The sequence below is a fragment of the Camelus dromedarius genome, chromosome 18 (genome assembly GCF_036321535.1).
Source record: "Camelus dromedarius isolate mCamDro1 chromosome 18, mCamDro1.pat, whole genome shotgun sequence".
In the NCBI taxonomy this organism is placed as follows: domain Eukaryota; kingdom Metazoa; phylum Chordata; class Mammalia; order Artiodactyla; family Camelidae; genus Camelus; species Camelus dromedarius.
In genome coordinates, this window is record NC_087453.1 from 47,736,957 (window position 1) to 47,759,973 (window position 23,017).

Genomic DNA, 23,017 nt, shown 5'->3' on the forward strand with positions numbered 1-23,017 from the left:
TAACCAATGATAGAGTCATGACTATCTGAGCATGTCCATGGTATTTCACACCATACCTCATGTGATAATTTTTTCAATAAACATTCATTGTTCTCAGTGTCTGTACATCCCTGATTGTATCTGAAGGGTATAAAAGAGTCAGCACACAAGCAGCAAACAAGGTCTGAGCCGACTGCTCACAAAGCCCCTGGCCCAGCACCACCATGTCAACTCTGCACACGGAACTGGCCAGCGAAGCCCCATCGGAGCTGAGTGTCTGTGAACTTTTACCAAGCAGTGACCTGGAGGAAGTAGTGTGGATTTCCATCAAGAATCACAGGCCTTGTGGATTCATCCCGGAGAAAGTTCTTCAGAGACGTGGTGCTAGAAAACACCAGCCGTCTGGTCTCAGTGAGTCTGTCAACAATGACGTCTTTACTCAAGTAACCAGACAAGCTTCCACATGCCCCAGACCTCAGTCAGCCCCCATTCATGCCTGGTCAAAGCCATGGCAGCTGTCTGAAGGTGTCTGCCTCTAGTTTGTCCCTCACTACACCGGAGCCTTCCTGATCATAATTCTTGTACTCAGTTCTTCTTTGTGTTCAATCTCTAAGACACAAAACAATGCTGGAATATCAGTGCCTATTTCTTTCATGAATGAGTAAGTGGATTGAAGATTTACTAAGTAAGTGTAACACTCTAAGCATTAAGCTGTGTGAATGAAAATAACACAGTAGAAAGAGGAGACACTTCCCTTTTCTACACAGAACTTAGATTGTTCTGGTGGAGCTAACATTTATTGGATTGTTTTTGACAAAAAAAAAAGTTCAATCAACTGTGGAGTCATCTAGTTCCTTTCTAGTTGAAAACAGTGAGTGTTCTCCACTCTGTGTTTGCTCTCAGTTCTCCCTGCACTGGCAACAGAAGGGTCCCACTATCTTGTGTTGGAATCAGGGTGATCTTCCTGCTCTGGTGAAACCATGAATGTTTTCAGTTTTCAAGGTGTTTTTCTTCCAGCAGATATTCCTTATGGCTCAGTGCAGACTGAGCAGGAAATAAAAGTCAACGTCCAGCTTCTCTCTGGAAGGAGCTCTGTAAGTCATTCTGATCAAAGATTATTTTGCCTGTAAATTAGCTAAACTCCCTAATTAAAAGATACGTAGCAGCTGAGTGGATTAAAAAGCCAAAATCCAGCTGTATGCTATCTACAAGAATTCATTTTAGATTTATGGACACACATAGGCTGGAAGTGAAGTGATGGAAAAAGATATTTCATGAAAATGATGACTAAAACAAAGCAGGAGTGGCTGTACTTCTCCTGGACAAAGTTGGCTTTAAGCCAAAAATGGTCACCAGGGACAAAAATGTATTATGTGATAGTAACAGTCAACTTACTAGCAAGTTACAACAATTTCAAGCATTTACATGCACCTGACATCATCATCTAAGAAGGTAAAGCAAACACTGGCAGATCTAACAGGAGAAACTGAGTGCAACACAACAGCAGGCATTTCTGTATCTGACCTTCAACCCTGAATAGAACGTTGAGGCAGAAATCAGTAAGCAGTCAGTGGACCTGACCAGCACTTCAGACAAGTGGACCCAACAGACATACACAGAGCTTTTCGTCTAGCTGCAGAATAATTCACTCTTCTAAAGTGACGACAGAATATTCTCCAGGAGAGACACACGTTATGTCACAAAAGGCACCTTACAAATTGAAGAGTCTTTTGTGATGTAATGAAATGAAACTAGAAACCAAAGCATAAATATAGAAAACCCCACAAATACAAGGAAACTAACACAATCTCAAAAACCACTGGGTCACAGGGGAAATCGAGAGAACTGCTGATTATAAAATCTGAATTTGAGAAGGTATCACTCATCTCTTCTCTCCAAGAGTCTTAGAGAAAACTAGACTCACCGCAAGGCAGGAGATATCTGTTATTCATGACTTATTAACGATGACTAATGGCGAATCGTACCCCCGCCTGGAACTTAACGCCTCTCATGTGGAACATTTTACTAGGTGGTTAAGAGTATTGGTTTTTAAACTGAGCCCATGTTCTCGGTGTTCTGTGTAGAAGTCAGTGAATGAACTGTGACTGTCTATTGCTCACTGCAGTCTCAGAGGACCCTGAAGCAATGCCCCGCCCTGCACGTGACTGAGCAGGCTTCGTGCGGATCTTGGGGTTAGCAGGTGCAGATTCTCTCACAATGACACACCTCGGATGTCCATTACCAGACGCGTGGACAAAGTCAGCATCACAAGCCGGTGGCTGCAGGGACTTCTCCACTGAAAGGTGGCCCTACTCTGACCCTCCTGTGACCTGAGGGCTCCCATTTCTTTCTGTCTTCTTTCTACCTGTTGGCTTTGACGGTCGTACAGCCCTGCTTCCCCCGGGCCGCACTCACTGCCACTGGTCTGACAGTAACAGGACCTTCCAGTAAGGTTCACGTATTTCAGTCCTTTGAAAATGTCCACAGGACCCCACATGCTGCTCTGTCCACCGCAGTTTCTCTCATCAACATACAGCCAAATTTAGGGAAAAAATATAACTCATACATTGTTTTCCAGTGTTTAAATGTGAACAATGTTTACTTACAAAATGAAAACAGGATGGGTTTGTACAAGAGGGAAGGTAAGTGTCCTATTTAAAATTGGCAGCCATTTTCAGAGGACGCAGTTACTAATCAGAACGATGACACTGAATCCGGGTCAGATCGCTGACCCCTCACCACCCTTCGTGCTCCACACTCACAGGAGCACTGCTGTTGTCCTCTGTGCTGCCTGCACCTGCGCTGTGTTCGGCTGACCGCATTCTGACACGTGTGCCAGCACAACTAGACAGTGAGCCTCTGCTTCCTCAGTCTCCCTCCACTGTGTTCACCAAGTGACCAATGCACATCAGACGCCAATCGGCCGTGAGTGAGGCAACTTTCTCCTGTGCCTAAGGGACTCAGTGAGACAAAGACAGCCGCTCTCATTTCAGCGTAAGGGGGAGACTTTCAACAAAACTGGGAGCTCAGGACAAATACTGGGAAGGAGAGTATTCAGTTTCTGGGCCAAAAAATCTCAGGAACCTAGGGAAGCATAACCAGAGCCCCTTAAGGCTTTTATTACTTCTTGGTTTTGCACAGAAGACTCAGGCCAGTGGAGGAGCCTGCTCACTACTGGCAGCAGAGGAAGAGGAAGGGCCTGCTTCTCTGTGACTACACTGTCAGGATCACAGCTACCCTCCGTCAGGCTCTGGGTTTTCACCCACACAGATTTCAAGCACTAAGAAGACACAACTGAACAAGACGAAAGCAGCCACGACAGTTCACAGTTTTCCACAGAAGCCAGGCTCCCCTGCCACGAGTGCCCTAAGCGCCACCTGGCACGGCGCCCGAAGAGGGGCAGGGACCACTTCTCCTCTCCCAGACTCAGCAGTAGTACGGCTTTACACGCTGCTGCTCGTACAGAACAAAAGAAAAAACACAATCAACAGACACAGAAAAAATACTGAACAACTTGGGTGTAGAGTGAATGTAACTCAAGGCCACGCTTCAACACATACTCAGCAGCGGAAGTCCGAAACCCTCCCCCCAGTGCCAGGCGCAAGGCAAGGCAGCTCGCCCCCTCCGTGCACTCAGCACGTTCGCGGGAGCCCTCGCCAGGGCAGTCAGGCGAGGAGGAGACGCGGAAGGCATCAAAGCTGGAAAATAAGAGGTGCAATGTCTCTATTTTAAGGTAACATGGTTTTATATACAGAAAGTCCTAAAAACTTCACCAAAAACGTGTCAGAACTAATCAACACACTCAGTAAAGTTGTGGAATAAAAATTTAAAGTGCAAAAGTCAGTTGTATTTCTACATACTGAAAATTATCTGAAAAAGAAAGAAAGCAATTCCATTTATAACAGCATTAAAAACAATAAAATAATAAGGAATAAATTTATCCAAGGGGATAAAAGATCACTACAATACACTGATGACAGAAACGGAACAAGACAGACATAAATGTAAAGTTATCCCTTGTCCGTGGATTGGAAGAATTAATATTGTTAAAATGTCCCTACTACCCAAAGCCATTATTGATTTAATGCAATCCCTACCAAAATCCAGTGGCATTTTTTAAAACTAGGGGAAAAAATACAAAAATGTATAAGGAACCACAAAATACCCTGTATGTACAATGCTGGACGTATCGCAGTAGCGTGTGCTGTCCTATAAGGAACGCCCAATCGAGTTTTTTTAAGCAGAAATAAAAGGATGCTAATAGACCTCATTAAAAACATATGAATGTAGGTGTAAAACCCACTGTTAAGGGTAAATATATAGTGAAAATCAGATTCTATAATATTGTAATGGTGATGTGTGACTCACAACTCTAGTTTGAAAGTTAAAAAAAACCATATTACAAAGTAACCATAACTAATTTGTTATTAGATACACAATATAAAAATATGGTAGTTGTAACATCAATATGCCTCATGATAACCAGAAAGGAAAAACCTGTGGTCGTCACACAAAGATGATGATAAAGGATCTAAGCGTACCTCTGCAAGGAGTACTGGGGTCCCAAAGGCGACAGCAAGAAAGGCGAGGAACCAGAGATTATAAAGCAGAGCCAGCATCAACACCACAGCAACAGGAAGCTGTTCTCTATCAATGATTACTCTAATGTAAATGGATTAAATTCTCCAGTGAAAACACTAGTAAGTGGATATAAAAACACAATCCAATGCTATGCTGCCTGTAAGAGGCTCACATTAGCTTTAAGAACACACACAGGCGAGTGAAGGGGTGGAAAAATGTGTGACGCAAATGGCAACCTAAAGAAAGTGGGGGTAGCTAGTCGTAGACAACACAGGCTTTAAACATGGTCAAAAGCGGCAGAGACGACAATTACATGATGACAGAGGGTCAATCTACCGAGAAGATACAATTGTCAATATTTATGGCCCACACATTGGAGCACTTAAATATATAAATCAAACGCAAATAGAACTAGAAGGAAGTCTACACAGAAGCACCACTGCAGTCAGGGGCTCCTCACAGCGAACTCCTAACGCGGAGCGATCACCCAGAGTTTCAGCAGGAGAGCAGCAGGTGCGAGCAGCGCTTCAGACGAAGTCAGCGGAAGGAGGGGAATAATAAAGACTGAAGCAGGAATGAATGCAACAGGGAGCAGAAAGAACAGCAGAGAAAAGTAAAACTAAGCGTTGGTTCTTATGAAAGATAAACCAAATTGACAAACATTCAGCTAGACTAATTGAAAAAAGACACAAATCAATTAAATTTTACTTTTAAAAAGAATTTTTTTTAAAGGGAGGTACTGGGGATTGAACCCAGGCCCCCGTGTGTGCTAAGCATGTGCTCTGCCGCTGAACTATTACCTGCCCTCCAGGTCAGTAAGGTTTTAAATGAAAGAGGAAACACTACAATTGATACCATAGGAACATAAATAATCACAAGAGACTATTATGAAAAACTACACGGCAACAAACTGAACAACCAAGATGAAATGGGTCAATTTCTAGAAACATGCAACGTATAAAGAGTGAATCCCGAAGAAACAGAAAATTTGAACAATTATGAGTAAGGAGATTGAATCAGTAATTAGTAACTGCCCAACACAGAGAATCTCAGGATGAGATGGCTTCACTGGTGAAGCCTACCAAACATTTACAGAATTAATACCAATCCTTATCAAACTCTCAAAAACTCAGAGTGGAGTCAACACCCCTAAACTCATTTCACAAGGCCTCACTGCCCTAATACCGTTGCCAGATGTGGACACTACAGAAAAAGGAAACTGCAAGCCCATATCCTTGATGAATGTGGATGTAAAAATGCTTAAGTGCTAGCAGACCGAATTCAGCAGCAACTTAAAAGAACCGTACACCATGATAAAATAGAATTTATCCGTGGGATGCAAGAATGTTTCAATATATGCAAATTAATAAATGATAAATCATATTACAGAATAAAAATACAATTCATATGATCATCTCAATAGATGCAGAAGTATTTGACAAAACTGAATATCTGTTTATGATAATAATGCTCAACAAATTAGGTATAGAAGGAAAGTATCTAGGTGTAGCGGGGGGGGGAAGCCTCATTTATAATTCAAAATAATAAGTTTGTACTCACACAAATTTGGGGGCAGAGTGTATACCATGTGAGTGACCCAAAAATTCCAAGACAAGAATTTAAGTTAAAGTGGTCCAAGTCAGTATAGCACTCCTGGAAACCTGGCCAAACTAAATGTAAACTCTCTCTGGGGAATGTACCTTAATCCTAGGACTCTAATCATTCCTAGAGCTAAACCTCCAAGCACCATGGGATACAAAGTCACTATACACACAAAGAAACAAGCTGCCATAAACCATTCAAACCTGCAAAGATTACTGACATTGGAATTTTGTTACATATATAAAATGCGTATGTTTCATTTACTTTTAAAAACAGAAAAGGGGATTTGACGTATAGAGAAGGAACAAGAGAGCAGATTCCCCACAAAGTAACTGTTGGATTAGTATCTGATTTCTCAACAGCAACAATGAAAGCCAGAGACAAAAAATACTATCTTCAGCAGAATAAGAGACAGTAACTGTCAGCTTTAGCCAGCGAAATGATTCTTAAAAAATGAGGGCGAAATAAAGACATTTTCAAACGAAACTGAAGGAGTTTGCTATTACTAGATCCTGTATTTGGACCTATTTCTGGATAAGAAGTGACTGCAAACTCAGTGGCTTAAAAGAAAACATGTGTTGTCTCACACAGGTTGGCTGGGTCCTCTGCTCAGGATCTCACCAGGCTGAAATCCAGGTGTCATTCAGGGCTGCAGTCTCATCTGGGCTCCTGGTCCTCTTTCAAGCTCACCGGTTATTGACAAAATTCTGCTCCTTGCAACCGCAGAACTGAAGCCTCAACTGCTAGAGGCCACATGGCCCGCTCCACAACGGGGCAGTGTGCTTCTTCAAGGTGAACAGGAGACTCTCTGACTTCTGACAAAGCCTGAACCCTTTTCGAGGGCTCACCTGATTAGGTCCGGTCCACCCGAAATAGCCTTTCTTTTTATTAACTCAAAGCCAACTGGTTTCTTGAGTCTTTACCTGGCCAACCTATTTAAAATTTCAACCCCTGCCCCTCATCATGGTACTCCCTCTTTCCTTTCTTGCTTCTTGTGTGTCCATAGCACTCATGCCTATGGAATCTTATGACATATTTGTGTTTATTATGTCTCTCACTCTGCTAGAATATACACCCCTTGACTTCATGGATGCTTGTCTATTTTATCCATCACTGTAGGACAGTAACATATACAACAATGTCTTGATCAGCTGACATGCCACAAACACATTTAATGAGTTAATTAATTAAAGGAATTGATGGGTATTTTACTGTGGGTCAAGAGCACAGATTCTTCATTTTGTTGTAACTGCTGCTTTTTTAAAATTATTGAAGTATAGTCAATTACAATGTGTCAATTTCTGGTGTAGTGCACAATGTCCCAGTCATGCATATATATACAATATTTGTTTTCATATTCTTTTTCATTAAAGATTATTACAAGATATTGAATATAGTTCCCTGTGCTCTACAGAAAAAATGTTTCTTACCCATTTTTATATATAGTGGCTACCATTTGGAAATCTCAAACTCCCAAATTTATCCCATCCCACCCCCTTCCCCCTCTCCACAACCATAACCCTAAGATTGTTTACTATGTCTGCGAGTCTGTTCCTGTTATGTAGATGAGTTCATTAGTGTCCTCTTTTTTCTTTTTTTAGATTCCACATATGAGTGATATCATATGGTATTTTTCTTTCTCTTTCTGGCTGACTTCACTTAGAATGACGATCTCTAGGTCCTTCCATGTAGCTGCAAATGCTTATTTATTTAATGAATGAATGAACGAATGACTCAAACCTTGGAAAGCTTTGAGGAACTTAAACACAGAAAAATGTAACTGAAAGAGGTGAAGAAAACTATGGTAGACATGAAAAAATATTGTTCACACACACACACACACACACACACACACACACACATACAGAGCCAAATGGTTCTGGCTTTCATTACATCAGCAAATCCCTTTACCAGATATATAACATAATTGCAGGAGTAAACTGCCATCATGTTCAGGAGTTCTTCGCACACTCAGGAGGAGATTTTGGAGAATGCGTACACTAGGGGGTAGGGACTTGGGAGCCACCTTAGAAGTCTGTCTACCACAAATCCTCATCAAAGGAACTTCTAAAGGATATGCTTCAAGATAGAAGGAAAATAATCTCAGATAGAAGATCTGAGACATAAAAAAGAACAGTGAGCAAAGAAAATATTAAACACATGGGTAAATCTATGCAAATATCAACCGATAAAGATATCAATTTTGTTATTGAAAATAACAAATAGATTTACCCATGTGTTTGTTATTGAAAATAACAAAATACCTGATTTATGAAATTAATGAAATAATAAAATTAAAATACTGGGTTACAAAAGTATACAAATTCAAAGGGAATGATTAATGTTGAAGAATTCTAAGATCTATGTACTGTTTAAAAGAAAAATAAAGATATTGATTAAAGATACTGTTAAATTAAACATACAGGTTAAAATTTTTAGACTAACCAATTAAGAACAGAAATAGGCTGTATACTTTCAAAACAAGAGAGGGAGGTTAAAAATGGAAAAATTACGCCACCGCACCCTAAGGTGCTCCTTCCCAGCCTTCTGTCCTCACTCAGGGTCAGACTGGTCTCACCGTCTGGTGGGTCTCCCAGCTTCTCCCCGCTTCTCCTCCATTTTCCCTCACAGCTATTTCCCCTGTCAAGTTTCTTGTACACCTAATCCTCAATTAATTGACATTTGCTTTTCATATGATGTCCCTGGATGAACACAAACTCATTTTATAAAATGAATACACCCACGACAGCAAAACCAGACAATGGCAATGTAAGTAAGGAAAAGGGCAGTATAGCCAGTCTCATTTATGGACGCAGCAAAAAGTTCCAAACCAAAGCATGAGCATACTAAATTTAGCAACGTATATGAAAGTAATACTCTGACCGAGTTGGTTTAAAAGCAAGTTTGGTTTCACACTAGAAAATCAATTAAGGTCTCGGAAAAGAAACAAGATTTATGATAGCTGAAAGGGGAGAAATAAATCTGTTATTATCCCTAGACGGTGTGATGTTCTATGTGGAAAAACTACAGATAACTTATTAGAATTAGAGAACTTAATAAATTGTCTGATACATGATTAATATATGAGTTTTAAAATACCACATGCAATAGCATAAAAAGCAGGGTACCTGGAATTACAGTAAAACTTATGCATGATCTTTATGGATAAAATTATTCAAAACTTTATGAAGGTATTAATAAGACTTAAATAGATGTAAGTACACTGTGTTCATGTTCAGGGCCACTCGCTATCATACAAACATCGATCCTCCCACGTAGATGCAGCGCAATCCCAAAAGGATTTGTTCGTGTGAAATTTGAAAAGCTGATTCCAAAAGTTATGCTGATGAGAGAGAGGGTGTGGCTCAGTGGCAGAGAGCATGCTCAGCATGCACGAGGTCCTAGGTTCAATCCCCAGCACCCCCACTAAAAAAAACAAACTTCTGCTGACGAACAAAGACCCCAGAAAAGAAGCAGTGGGCTCTCACTCCGAGAATTCACCTGCCTTATCACATGACTCGAGCCCAGTAGAAGCTGGCTTGATAGACAGATGGAACCATTACGGGGCACTTACCGTACCAGCTGGGAGACAACACCCTGAGAAGCTGGGGTGCGGTCCTACAGCACGTGGTGTATGCTTTCGTCCAGAGGACACTACGTGGTGCTGTCTCCCCAAAGCCAGGAACCAAGAGGTACAGGTGGAAGTTTCCCCTTTTCCTGGTACCCCTAATAGCCACCACCGGAAGGACTTTCACTCCCCATCACCACAACGTGGGGCTCGGTAGGTTTGGAGATCCTAGTGCCCAAGCGATGAACACTTCCATCTGAGAACTGACTATAAAGTGGAAGCTGAAACTGCCCCCAGGCTAAGCTGAGCTCTCATGCGCTGGAGCCAACAGGAAGAGGAAGTGGTCATTACACCGAACAAGGTGACTGACTGGCCCTTGGAACTGACAAGCAGAAGGCATAATCCGAGTGAGGGCTGGGAGTCGGGGGAAGGTGGCGAGTCAGGGCGGGGGTCACAGAGGGTCAGCCCATCTTGTCTAGATGTGTTAGTCGGGCCGAAGTATCCCAGAGGGTTTGGGCGACGTGAGGATCTCGGGCAGCTTTAGGGGCAAGAGTCATCACACAGGAACTGCTAGAATGTTTTCCAGAAATGCCATGTAGCTCCTTTGCCAAGCTCAGGTAAAGTGCTGGGACTGCACCCTGTTTGCTGTTCTGCGGAGACATGGGGGTGGGGGGGAGAAGGAGGGATAAAAGCCAGGCAGGCTGTAGCCTGAAGGGACACACTGCGCAGCAGACCCCCTGCCCCAAGCCCTTCAGGCAGAGCCAGCTCCTCCCCACTCACCCTAAAGAAGAGGCTGAGCCATAAGATGAAACGATGTAACAAGAGAAATTCTTCATGATCTCCGTGTATACAACGCCAGGGTCCATGGAGCTCAGTCACGCCTGCGAGAGGAAGAAACAGGTGTAGCGCAAAGCGGAGAGGAGGAAAGGGTTAAACATGGTTCTACAACGTGCGAAAAGGGGAGGACCCTACCAGCCCTGCTGGGTGGAGGTGACCCGGAAGTCAGGGTTCTGTAACTCACATGAATGGCGATATCCAACCAGGAAGGGGACTTCAGTGTTTGAAACTGTTGGGTGAACTTTAGGGGGGAGCACGGTGGATGGTGTTGGTACTGGAAAGTACTGGGAGAGGGAGTTGTGGGCGATGAGAATTGGAAGAAAGGTTGAAGAGGAGATGTGAAGATGGGGTTGAGAGAAACAGAGGGCGCACAGATGATAAAGGGTGGAGGTTAACAGCTGGCTCGGGGGATACTGGGAATATTTCATGGACAGAACATGTTGGGATGAGATGTGAAGGACTGAGAGGTGCCTTGGGAGTGGAGGAGTAGGGGCTGCCAGAGGCAATTATCTGTCCCTTGAAGTCTCTGGGCAAGCTTCCCAGCGAAGGAGGCCAAACGCATTTGCTGCAATCATAGTTCTGGTTGAAGGTCAAAGGTCTGCCAGTCCCCATCAGATGTTCCTCATCAATGTACCCTTTCTCTTGCCGGAAGGAAGACACATTGACCACTCGGGCTGCCCCTGCCCGTTGTAGGGCCCCTGGGAGGAGGGAGGACCACACACTTTCAGCGCAAGTCCTGCAGCAGACTCCCATGCCCACTCCCCAGCCTGCTTCTTCATGAGACTCCAGGAGAGCGGGCCGCCCACGCAGGCGCCCAGGTGAGGCGCAGGAGGGCTGAATGTGACCTGAGACTGCATTTCTATCTCAGCTGCTTTCCTCCTGTTTTATTTTAGTGTGTCTTTTGTTTTGTTTGGGGTTTTTTTGTTTTTTGTGGGGTTTTTTTTGCCTAAAATAAAAGTGGAGTTCTGCCTTGCTTTCCTTCCACCTGCCAGCTGGAGGTAGTGTAACTGATCCTGGCTGGTGTTTTTAATCTCCCTGAGGGCTAAGAGGGGGAAGGGGAGACAGAAACGCTGTGAAAGCTGTCTTTCACACATTCATACACTCAGTCACTTACTTATTCATCGCACGACTATCCATTAGGCCCCTGGACCCTGGCAGACACAAGCTATGGGCTAAGGACATACAGGTGCTAAGTTTAGGGGAAAAGAGACGTATGCAGAGATACTTGGAAAAGTGGGGCTTAAAAAAACTTTTTAAACTACCTTCAAAAAGAAAGTGTAATTACTATCAAGAGAACAAGTTAAATCTTAAAAAAAGAAAAAGAAAAAAAAGAGTATCTAACTCTAATAAAAAAAAGTCTGGATTATATAAAGTGTGAAAAATACTAGCTGTCACGTATGAGTTTGCTTGTTGTTTCAAAATGCTAAAACTGTCTTGAGCCTAATTTAAAGGAAGAATCACAAATGAAAAGTTGAGCAGGAGGTATCTAGCCAAAACTTGCTGGAGAGAAAATCATTCTTAAAGAGGACAATGGACCCCAAACTCGCAGACACAGTGACATGAAGGCCAAGGGGGCTCGCAGCCGAGCTGGAGGCTGATCTTCATGCAGCAGCGTCAGGGCAGGAGCAGAGACATGCACAGGGGCCTCAGGAGCCCTGGAAATGGGGCAGCCGGGGAGGCAGAGGGGTGAGGGCAGAGCCCACAGCACACGCGGTATCTGTGCTGGGTGTGGGCAGCTGAGCTAACGCTACTCTACCTTAAAGGGATGGGAAGGGATATTCCAGATAAAGGGAAACAGACGTGCAAAAGCGCAGCCAGAATTAAAAAACAGTGTGGTCCAAGAGACACAGATCGGCTGGCTGGTGACAAGAGTGTAGGTTTGCGAAAGGCAACGGTGAGGTTCCCGGTCTGCAGACGGACTTGTAAGTGGGGAGAAGCAGCTTAGTTTTTATATCTATAAAGCACAGAGCACCTTCAAAGGGCCTGAAGCCAGACAGTGGTATGACGAACGGTGATTTGGTGGCAGGGGAGAAGACAGGAGAGAAGACGGTTTAAGGAACTATTATAAGTGAGGCACAGACAGGACGTTGTAGCCTAGTGCACGTGTTGGAAAGGGGAAGAAACACGTGTACTTGCAAATGTGCAGAGTCTGGCCTTGCTCTTTCTTCACTTTCCAGGTGGGGCCACTTTAATTGCCCCCCAGGAGGGGGTGGGCAGCTGCTTTTCAAGAAGAGGAGACTTCTTCTCTTTCCTTTTATTCCTTTTCTCCTGCATACCCTCTTGTACACTTTCACGCTTTCGATTTTGTTCTTTGCATTACTTGGCCAAAAACTAATCTGCTTCCTCAGGCTATTAGACAACCTAGAAAACATTGTTAGGGAGGATGTGCCTGCCACCCACCGCCACCTCCCCAGGAAGAACGTCCTTAATCCCAGCAGCCCAGTGACCTCAGGAAGCTTCTGCTGAGGCGCCTGACTCTTGGCCGGGCTAGTACGCAGACCTGGGGAAGGAGAGGCGGCCGGTACAGATCTTACACCTTCTTGTATTTGGGGCTGACTGATTCGGTTACCAGCCTCCTAATCCTGGCTGGTGCCAAGTGGGTTCCCCTGCTGTGTCCAGCAAAAGTGTACTGGGTCATCGTTCAGCAAGCATCTGGGTGCCATGGGAGGCGGTAAGCCACAAAAATGCCAGAGGAGTGAAGACACAGGGGCAGCACAGAAGTTAAGCACCCAACCTTCCTTACCTTGGAGCAGATTTGTGAGCAGAAAGGGTCCAATGTAGTTGGTGGCAAAGGTGACATCAAGGCCCTCCGGGGCACGTGTTGTGGGCAATCCTGGGAGGAGACAAAAACACAGGTGGTGGGTGATGGAATGACAGCCCTGAGGGAGATTGTGTCTGGGGAGGATATAGTGGGGTTCAGTAGAAAAGCCACAGGCGCATGTATGTGTCAACATCGGGGCAGTGAAGTGTGAAGCTACAACTTAAGGTAGGCTTTTTAGGACAGTGTCCGAATTAAGGGTGTTGCCACAGGACATGCAGATTAGGCTTAGGGGATGCCTGTTTTGGGGTCCCTGAGCCGGAAAGGAGGTTCCTGAAATGCATTTAGGGGAAGTAAGTCAAGACACACACCGCAGACTGCAGCATTGTTAACCAGTAGGTGTATCTCTGGATGCTTGCGCAAAAGCCACTGAGCAAAGCTCCGGATGGAGGCCATCGAGCTCACGTCCACCTCACCAAGCAGGAGCTGGTTGCTCTGTGAGGCTGCTCGTATCTGGGCCAGGGCTCGCTGTCCATGCTCACGGCTGCAGCAGGCCAGGATCACACGCGCCCCGCAGCGGGCCAGCTCCTTGGACACAGCCTTCCCGATGCCTGTGGGAGGGCAGCTTCAGAGAAGTCTGGTCTGGGGAGTGCGGAGAGGGCAGCGGAGCAAGGGGAGAGACAAGGGTCTGACAGAGGGTGCTGATCCTCCTCTCTGCCCTCCCTGTTGGGGCTGTTGGAGGCTGTGGCCCGTGTGAGGTGACAGGGCAGGATGAGCACTCACCGCTCTTGGCCCCAGTCACCACTGCCGTCTTCCCGGTCAGGTCTGTGGAGCAGTGCTGGAGGTCCCAGAGATAACACTTAAGCCAGGTATACACACTTAGTCTAAGCAGGAGGACCACAGTGAGGACAGAGCTGGGCCCCCAGACTGGGGTGCTGAGTAGAAACCACAGTGACATAGCAGAGAATGCTGGCCTGTCAGTGGAAGGTTGCCCACATAGAAGGTGGGGAGGGACTAGCCAAAGCGAAATGGGGACTAACCAAGAGGTTGGCGTGGAGCAGACACAAAATTTAAGGAGGCATTCTCTCTTGGATGTGTTGGAGCTCCCTGTTTGAACCTGAGAGTGAGTTCCTCCTTTGTTTTCCCTAGTAACCTGATTGCCTCACTCCAATGCTGGCCCATGTCAAAGGTCAAGAGAGCCGGGACTACCCTGAGCCCTGCGTAGGCTCAGATTTGTCTCCAGATGAAACTTGGATTCGCACTCTAAGGTGAACTGAGAGAGACCCAGGGACTGGAAATCAAATTCCTCATGCCTTGAATCACTCTGTGCTCATGTAGGGCCATCCCCTTCCTCCCCTACTGGAATGAGACTCGATGAATGCTCCAAACTGAGACAGACCCCCACTCGCAACTCTTACGTCTGCTCCTTTGTGGACAGACAGATGGCTCTCCAGACTGTCTCTGCTGGGGAGTCACCTTGGCCCTAAAGCAGGGTCTCCTAAGGGTGGTAATGCAATTATTCCTGGGAGTCAGTGTTCTATCTTCTAGGCCTGCAGGACAACTGCTCCTCTCCAGTTCTGTGAGCACACACACTTGGAAGAAACTGACAGGCATGGGGCCAATTGTTAAAGCAACGCAGGTGTTTATTTCTGGCAGGCAGACAGAAGGTAGGCAGGATTCCCACTGCCTGAGGTTCAGGGCCCAGGATGGGGCAGGTGCTTGGAGGGGAGTGATGATATTTGGGGACCTGAGTTTTTTGTTGGCTGTGCCACCGTCACTTGGGGTTCTGGGGCACCCGTGTGGATGGGACGAGAGGTGCTGCCCTCTTTGTCTTCCTGTTGAGGTTCAGCATGGCTAAGCAGCTCCTGGGTGGCTGGGTTCCATGTGCTCGCACCAGGAGCCATCTTCAGCACTTTCGGCAGCAACGTGGGCTTCCTCACCACCTGGGACATGGCCTTGAGAACTCCAGGCACGGGGTGAGGCCCCTTCTGAAGATCCTGGCTCTCCTGATCCTTGGGGTCCAGGCCCTGCAGGAGTACGCGGGTGCGGCCCACCCACAGCTCACGCAGCAACTTGGCCTCCCCCTCCCAGCCGCTGGGCCACTAGGAACCCGGCCAGAGTTTTTGGATCTGGGGCTGCGGGCCACAGTGGGGAGCCCCAGGTGCGTGGTGAGAACGCAGAGGCTAGGACTGGGGAAGGGCAGCTTCAAACCGAAGCCTGGCGACGGTAGGCCTAGGTTTCAAGCAGGGAATTGGAGGCTGGGGCTGGGACCCAACTCTCAGATGGGAACCCCAGGCAGGAGAGGGAAGAAAACTGACGGCGAGACGCGGACACAGGAGACAGAGGACCTAAGGTTGGAGAAGTTCAGAGAGGCCCCAAAGAGAACAAAGATGTGGCGGGGCGGGAGGCGGGAGGCGGGCAATAGCTGGGGGCTGGGCTTACTCTGCCTTGGCTCTTCTTCCGTGCTACCAAGGAGGGCGCGCACTGCACGGGCACGGCTCCCCGAGCCCAGGTGTCAATCGGGCAAGGTGTGGGTTCCTCGTCCTCGGCCCACGTGGGGTCCTCCGCCAGGTTGGGTTCTCCCTCATCTCGGGGCATGAACCGCAACTGGACCATCTGTAGCATGGTCTCCCGTGCCCAGTCTACTGTGTATGGAATACACTGAGGACGCGAGACAGGGTCTCAGTCCAGCAGGCAGGGGTTGGGGAGAGAGGAGATGGGTCTGGAGGATGTGGATCCAGGCCCACCTGCCGTTCCAGGTAGGATTTGTAGGCGGCATCCATCACTCGTTCCACCAGCTCCTCCATGATGTCGCCCACCACCTCCTCGCCCTCCTCACGAGCCCTCAGCTTTGCCACCTCTGCCTCCGTGAGCCCTCCAGGCACAATGTTGGCCTGCGGCACCAGAACTTTTGGTGGCCGCGGCTTTTCCGCCGAGGACCCGGGCTCACTGTGCTGCCGGGGCTGCCTCTCCTGCCTCTGTGGGAAAGGAACAGGCAAATCAGGGCGGGAAACTGAGGAGTGGAGAAGGGGTAAGCTTCTTCAAGCTGTCTAATAGGAAAGAAAAAACCTTTGAAAGGGACAATTTACTAGGAGCCTAGTATGGGACAGACGCTTTTCGGGTGTGTGACCCAGCTAATTCAATTTTCCTAACAGCTCACTAAGCCCATTTTACAGACAAAGAAACTGAAACTAGACAGAAGTCAACCTACACGCTTGAGATTAGACTCTGAACCCAGGCTATGTGTGGCTCTAACCACAGAGTCCTTGTTATTTGCACTAGTTTAAAGTGTTCAAAACTCTTCAGAGTTCAAAGAACTTAAGAAAGATGAGTCAACAAACAGTGCTGGAATTACTGGTGTGTTTAGAGTCTCCTCCCCTCCCCCAAATCAACTTAGGTCCTCATTTCACAATATACATCTCAATAAATTCCAGCTGAATTAAAGAATAAACACACACACACAAATTAAAGAACATAAAAACAAAAAATAAAATGTAGGAAAAGTAGTTTAAATTGTTATATAACCTCTGGGTGAGAGAGAACTACCTAAGCATAAAAGTCATGTAAGAAATGGGTAGAAAAGTGTATACATATAAGTCAAACTTTCCTGTTCTTATTTTTTTTAAATATTCCGATTTACAAGCTGATAATAGTAATTTCCATTTACTGTCACTTAAACCCTATCAGTCACATACATGGATTCAATTGCCACATTTTTTAGGATATGTACTAAAATACTAGAGTATCTTATCCCCATTTTACAGAATTTGCCCAGGATCAGAGAGCAAGGAAGTAGTGGAGTCATAATTCGTATGCAGGCAGGTCAGACTCCAGAACTTGACTTTCTCCTGCTTCCTAAACAAATACAAATATTTCCAACAAATATTAAAAAGGATAAATATCCCCCAAATATACTAAAAATGCACATACAATTTTTTAAAAATTGTAAGACTCCCAAGAATAATAAGCAAAGGACATATTTCATAAAAGTGGAACTGTTGATGACAACATTTGAAAAGACGTGCAACTTTCAAAAATATCAACTCCAGTTTTATAAATATACCAAAAAGCATATTCTGAAATGAAAATAAAAATATATTCTCTAAAATATTTCCTGTAATGTCATTTATGACAGCAGAACGTTGAAAACATAGATCTAACAAAAAGAGAGCAGACGGCTAATTGCGTACGGGCTATGTGATGGAATATTATCCCATGGTTGGAGGTAATCTTTAGGAAGAATTTACAATAGAGTAGGAAAATAGTTATATGTTAAATGAAAGAAACGATACAAAATTACATGAGGTATGCTCTCAGATATGTAAATCAACAGGTGCTGAAGAAAAGGAAAAGCCCAAAATTGTAACAGTGGGAAAAAATTTCTGTAACAGTGGATGTTTCTTTTCTACACTCCTCTCCATTTTGTAAGGTTTCTACAACGATTTTGTATCCTTTCAGAATCAAGAAAAATCCACTGAGAAGGAAAAAAAAAACCTAGTCCCCCAAATCCATTAACGACACAGGAATTTACTAGCACTCTTAGGCGCCTCCTCACTCCCCCGCAAGTTTCCCTGAGCCTGATTCCTTCCAAAATTCACCCCCCAACAAAATCTTCCCAAGCCTTTGCCCCCCCCACCCCTAACCTCACTGCCTCATACATGGTGTTCCCCCAAGTTCATTCTCCTTCAACCCGAGTTCCCTAAACCTCACGCTGAGCTCAGAACTCCTCAAGCCTCGCTGCCCCTCTCTGCCGGCGAGACAGCCCTGGAGGCAAGCCCGGGGAGCGGCCCGCAACTCAGCCCCGGCTTGGCCGGAGCAGGACAGGCAGTCTGGGAGAGGAGGGTCCGTTCGACTTGTACTTAGTCCGTCTCTCCTCCTGAAATTCTCAGAAGGGCTCCTTCACCTCGCGACAGCGCTCCCTGGGCCTGGCCGCTGCTGGCTGCTGCACTGAAGCGCGCGACTCCACGTGAGAGGCTCACTACGCGCACCAGCAGCTCCCAGTCACGTCTCGCTCCTGGACTCCGCGCCACCCGCCGAGACCCCGCCCCCGGCTTCCCGGCGTGACGGCGCGTCTGCGTGCGCGCGGCGCAGGTGGGGCTTCCCGCCCCGGCGCACGGACGCGGCTTCCCCGACCGCCTGAGCGCCCGCGTGGCGGGCGGGCGCCTGCGCTCCGAGCCGGCCCCGGACGCGGACCCGGGTCCGAACGGGCGGTCCCCGCTCCGGCGCAGCCTCCGCTGAGCTTCAGCTCACCGAGCCTTTGTCCGCCATGGCCACAGCCGAAGCTCGGACGCCGCGGCTGCAGGGCTTCCTAGTCCCTCCGCGGCCGCGCCGGTCTAAGGCCGCCCCGTCTAACGGTCGCCCCGGCAGCCGCGCCGCGCGCCGCACTTCCGGGTTGCTGGCCCCACCCACGGCCTTGCGTGCGTGCGTGCGTGCGTGCATCGTCTCCATAGCGGCGGCGGACGCGGAGAGACGAGGCTCCTAGAGGCAGGAGGCCGACCTGGGGCGCCCGGTGTGCACTCTCACCTGGCCCGGGGTCTCGGGCCGCCGGGCGGAGGGAGACAGGGCCTGGGGGCTACCTTGCCTCATCCCGCCTCGGCTGGGGCTCTTTGGGCCACTGGGACCTGTGCCATCGCCGTTCTTTGAAAAATTGCATGGGTCTAATACTGACATTTTCTTTCTTTTTTTCTGTATGAACTGCAAAGACAAGTTTTTAGAAAACTGTATGCCTTAATACTGAAAGTATGAGATTAAAAGACTTCTTGCTTTTCCTAGTGGCATAAAGTAACTCTTCAAATATTTTCTTTTCTTTTCTAGTCTTGGCATCCTTCTTCAGTATGGCTTTCTCTATTTTTGGTTGAAACTTCTTTTATTTTCTAAAGCAGACATTGAAAATTATAGTTGATCTCTTTAAAGAGGTGATTTTCTGATAAAATGACAAGCTACTGCTTATTTGAAAGTATAGTCTGTTTTCACACATTTAATAAGTATACAAAAGTATGGCACTGGTGTTACATTTAGGGTTAGCTTTCCCTTTATGATGCAGTAGCTAATATATGGATGATGTCTGAGTTGGATTATGTAGTTTGAAACAGACTTTTTTTTTTAAACCTTCAGTAGACATTTTTAAACACTTCACACTTGAATTGGTTTAAACCTAACAAAAAGATTATTTTAAAAATTTTATATACATATACCTATATGTATATATATTTCCTTTTTTAGAAAAAGAGCAAATGGGGATCTAACAGGCCGTATGATCAAAGTTTAAGTGATTCTTCCTCTCACTCTCAGGATAAACATGAGAAAGAGAAAAAAGTAAGTGGATTTGTTGTTGCTAAGTATGTAGCACATCTGCTTAATAGATTTTTTTTCCTTTTTCATATAAAATTAAGTTCTTGATAGCTGAATGGAAATATTGAAATACTGAAAAAATTTTGACTAATACAGAGTATTAAGTCAAAGAGTAGGTTTAAAATAATATGCCATATTTGTGAATATGGTTTGTATCTGTTTCATCTGAAAATCTGAAATATTGAAAATTTGACGAAGCATGAGAGGGATTTCTTGCATGTGTTACTCTGGTCATCTTTTGAAATCTTCAGGTGATGTTAGCAATAATTGTTGCTATATATTATTAACTGATGATTTCACATGTAGATAAAAATCTCATCAGCTTTTTTCCTTTATAATATAGAACATTTTTGAAGTTCTATATATTCTTGACTTTCCCCCCCAGTGATGCTAATGCTAATGGTTTATTATTTTTTAATGACTAAATGTCATGCCATTTGTTTGAGATTATTTCATCTTTTAATTAATACACTAAAAGCTTGCCTAATACTAATCTGTCTTCTGATCTGTTTTCTGCTTACACTTTTACTTACTGTAAAGAATATGAGTAATTTTTAGTAAACTAATGATAAGTATTGTAGAATCAATCATTCATAGGACTTACTGCTCACATAGGAAAAGAACACCACTATGAATTGTTTTTAACGAAGTGAAGATACAAAGGACATCTTCAATTAGGAAAGAACATTACTCTTAAACAGTTGGTATAAACTAGTTTGGAAAATATTTCCACAAATTGTGTTAAAAACTAAATCATGTAACATTTTCATGTTTGTAAATACTTAGGATTTGGGAGAGTGATTGAAATGCTAATTTTATTTAAAAACAAATTTGAATTTGGTTTGAATTTCTTCTTTCAAAGTAAGCATTTAAAAAACTTAATTTTTTTATTTTGAGATTAATTTTCCAACTGTGAGTGAAATAATAATTACAACTTTATATTCTGCTTTAGAACATTTATTAGGTTTATGTATTTTTTTGGTGCATCTTGGGCAGCAAGTGCACATACTCATTTTGATTTCTTCAACCTGGTGGTTTCGTGATAGTGAAAATAGAAGGGTTCTGTCTTGCTGTTTGTTGTTTGGGTTGCTGATGGAAAAATGGTAGATTTGGTTTAATAAGCAGTTTTTGTAACAACCATTGTGAAATTTTATTTAAGCTCTTTTATCCATGAACAAGAAGTTCTTACATAGGGCTTATTATAAATTATGAAGAGGTGAGTCATACCAGTTATGTTCTTATGTTCTTATGTTCTGCCATTTCATGAGCATTATCTTGCTTAAAGACTTACTCACTGTATGACCATGTTTATCTTAATATATGCCCTCTGTTATTTTTAAAGGACAATTATTAAATGTAATACATTGTTTAATAAATACATCACTGATGACTATATTTAGTGAGTTTTTTCTCTGGAAGTGAAAGTTTTCATTTTATGATTTTTTGCAGTTGTGAATGCTGGATTAAAAACGTTAGTCAAACTTGTTTAAGTTCTAGCAGTTGGTATTTTTGTTAATATGTAAATACTATTTGAATTTTACTTTTAACACATGTAATTTTAGTACAACTTGATTTTGTGCATTTTATTTTTTAATACCTAAGATTTTTTGATAATCCATAAAGGCTGTGAGATATGCTATAAATTTATTATTATTGTTAGACTTATTTGCTTGCCTTGGGAATATTTGGGAAGGGACTTTTTTTTTTTTTTAATACTATAGTATAATGTTAAGTGATAATATAGCTGTAAAGATTGGGTGTTATAGAGTATCTTTCTCTCCATCCTTCCTTACCTCTTTTAAAACTTTAACATGCAGTTGTCTTGGAAAACAAATTTTATATATATATATCTGAATCATGGTATAAAATGTATTGATGGGTAGTACTCATAGTCTGTGCTTTAACATTTTAAGATGCTACATGATTTGAACTAAGTTTTGGTGATGCTGTTTATAAGACATCATCGAATCACTCTCCCTCTGAATTCTTTCATTTGCATTCATTCTCACACATATTTTAAAATATCACTTATTAAGTTATAAGTAAGTGGTGATACAGAATATTTAATATGAATATTGTGTTCTCCAAATCACTTACTTAAAAAAGAAACCAACAGTTCATAAGTTAACTTTTTATACAATTATAAGAAAATTAAAAAGTACTCAGCCTTTGCTTTTCAGGAATTTCTGTGTGGCCCAAGATACGTTACTACTTGTTGAATATTAGCTGTTAAATGCCAGCAAGGGGAGGGGAAAAGTTAACGGTGAGATAGAACTCTGAATAAAGGACAGTTTCTATAAAAACTTAGAAAATGGTAAAAGAATCCAAGTACATATTTGAAATAATGGAGGCTCTCCATAGTATAGGCAGAGTTTAATTCAATCACAAAACAATTTGGATCATGAAGTATTGTTTAAGAAGAGTATCTTCTGAGACTATTGATGTTAGTTAATATTCATTGTGAAATAGAATTTCCTTTTAAGCGTAATGTGTTTATATTTACAGAAGCACTGCCACAGAGTGAGGGGTGGGCACGAGCCAGGACAGGAGAGGCACGGCAGGCTTGGAGATGTGTGGCTGTATAGTGAGGCTCCCGGCTGCAGAAAGGACTTTTTCCTAAAGGCTAAGTTGGAGCTTATTATTCAGAAATCAGCGGTAATTTATTGCCTTGAGATAATCTGTGCCAGTTCATTTGAGCCTCACACGGTCCCCTTCCCACGCATCATTGCTCACTAACTTAGAATGTATCCATAGCATCGTACTAGACTTACGGTACTTTACATCTGTATCGCTGTTAGTGACAGTGTGTTAGATGGAAATATACTCAGATCCAAGTAGATACGACCCCTGTGTCCCCTACTACAGCTAGAGGAATTTGTCTTCCACCCTGCCCTCCACCCCATGCTTGCCTTTGGTTCCATTCTATTCTTAATAGCTGGCAGCAGATACAGGAACTTACTGCCAGTATAAGCACTGTTAGGGTGCTGTGGGGGTTGGGGTGAGAGAGGCTTTGTGACTAGTGCTTTGTGAACCTCAGGGATTAACCAGACTTCCCTTTTGGTTAGGACTGCTCATCTGTTTGAAGAGAACCGGGTTACTTCTGTGGCCCTTAGAGGAGTAAAACTCTTCATCACGGAGTTGTCATTATTTCTCTGCATTTTTTTAAAAAGTTTTCAGCATTGAGAGTTAGGTGACATCCCCTTCCCTTTTTTGTGTGTGCTTCCCTTTGGAGATCTTCCACTCAGGTTAAAGCTTTAAGCTTCTGCATGTGCAAAGAGTTAAGAGAGGTCAGGAAACAGTAATTTAGAATGTCTGGAGTATGTGTTTGGTGGGGCTGAAGA

The 23,017-nt window shown here is 44.3% G+C and overlaps 1 protein-coding gene and 1 pseudogene across 1 annotated transcript; both read right to left on the reverse strand.

Annotated features, from left to right (window-relative positions):
• Positions 1 to 10,034: 10,034 nt before the first annotated feature.
• LOC105099859 (retinol dehydrogenase 12-like) lies at positions 10,035 to 14,336 on the reverse strand (annotated as a pseudogene).
• Positions 14,337 to 14,947: 611 nt separating this feature from the next.
• On the reverse strand, positions 14,948 to 18,719 carry LOC105099861 (uncharacterized protein C2orf81 homolog). The gene is made up of 4 exons (XM_031434378.2): positions 18,576 to 18,719; positions 16,073 to 16,303; positions 15,768 to 15,986; positions 14,948 to 15,352 (listed from the first exon to the last, which is right to left on the reverse strand). Exons 1-4 carry the CDS (start codon positions 18,591 to 18,593, stop codon positions 15,020 to 15,022), a joined length of 801 nt encoding a protein of 266 aa, XP_031290238.2. The 5' UTR covers positions 18,594 to 18,719; the 3' UTR covers positions 14,948 to 15,019.
• Positions 18,720 to 23,017: the final 4,298 nt, after the last annotated feature.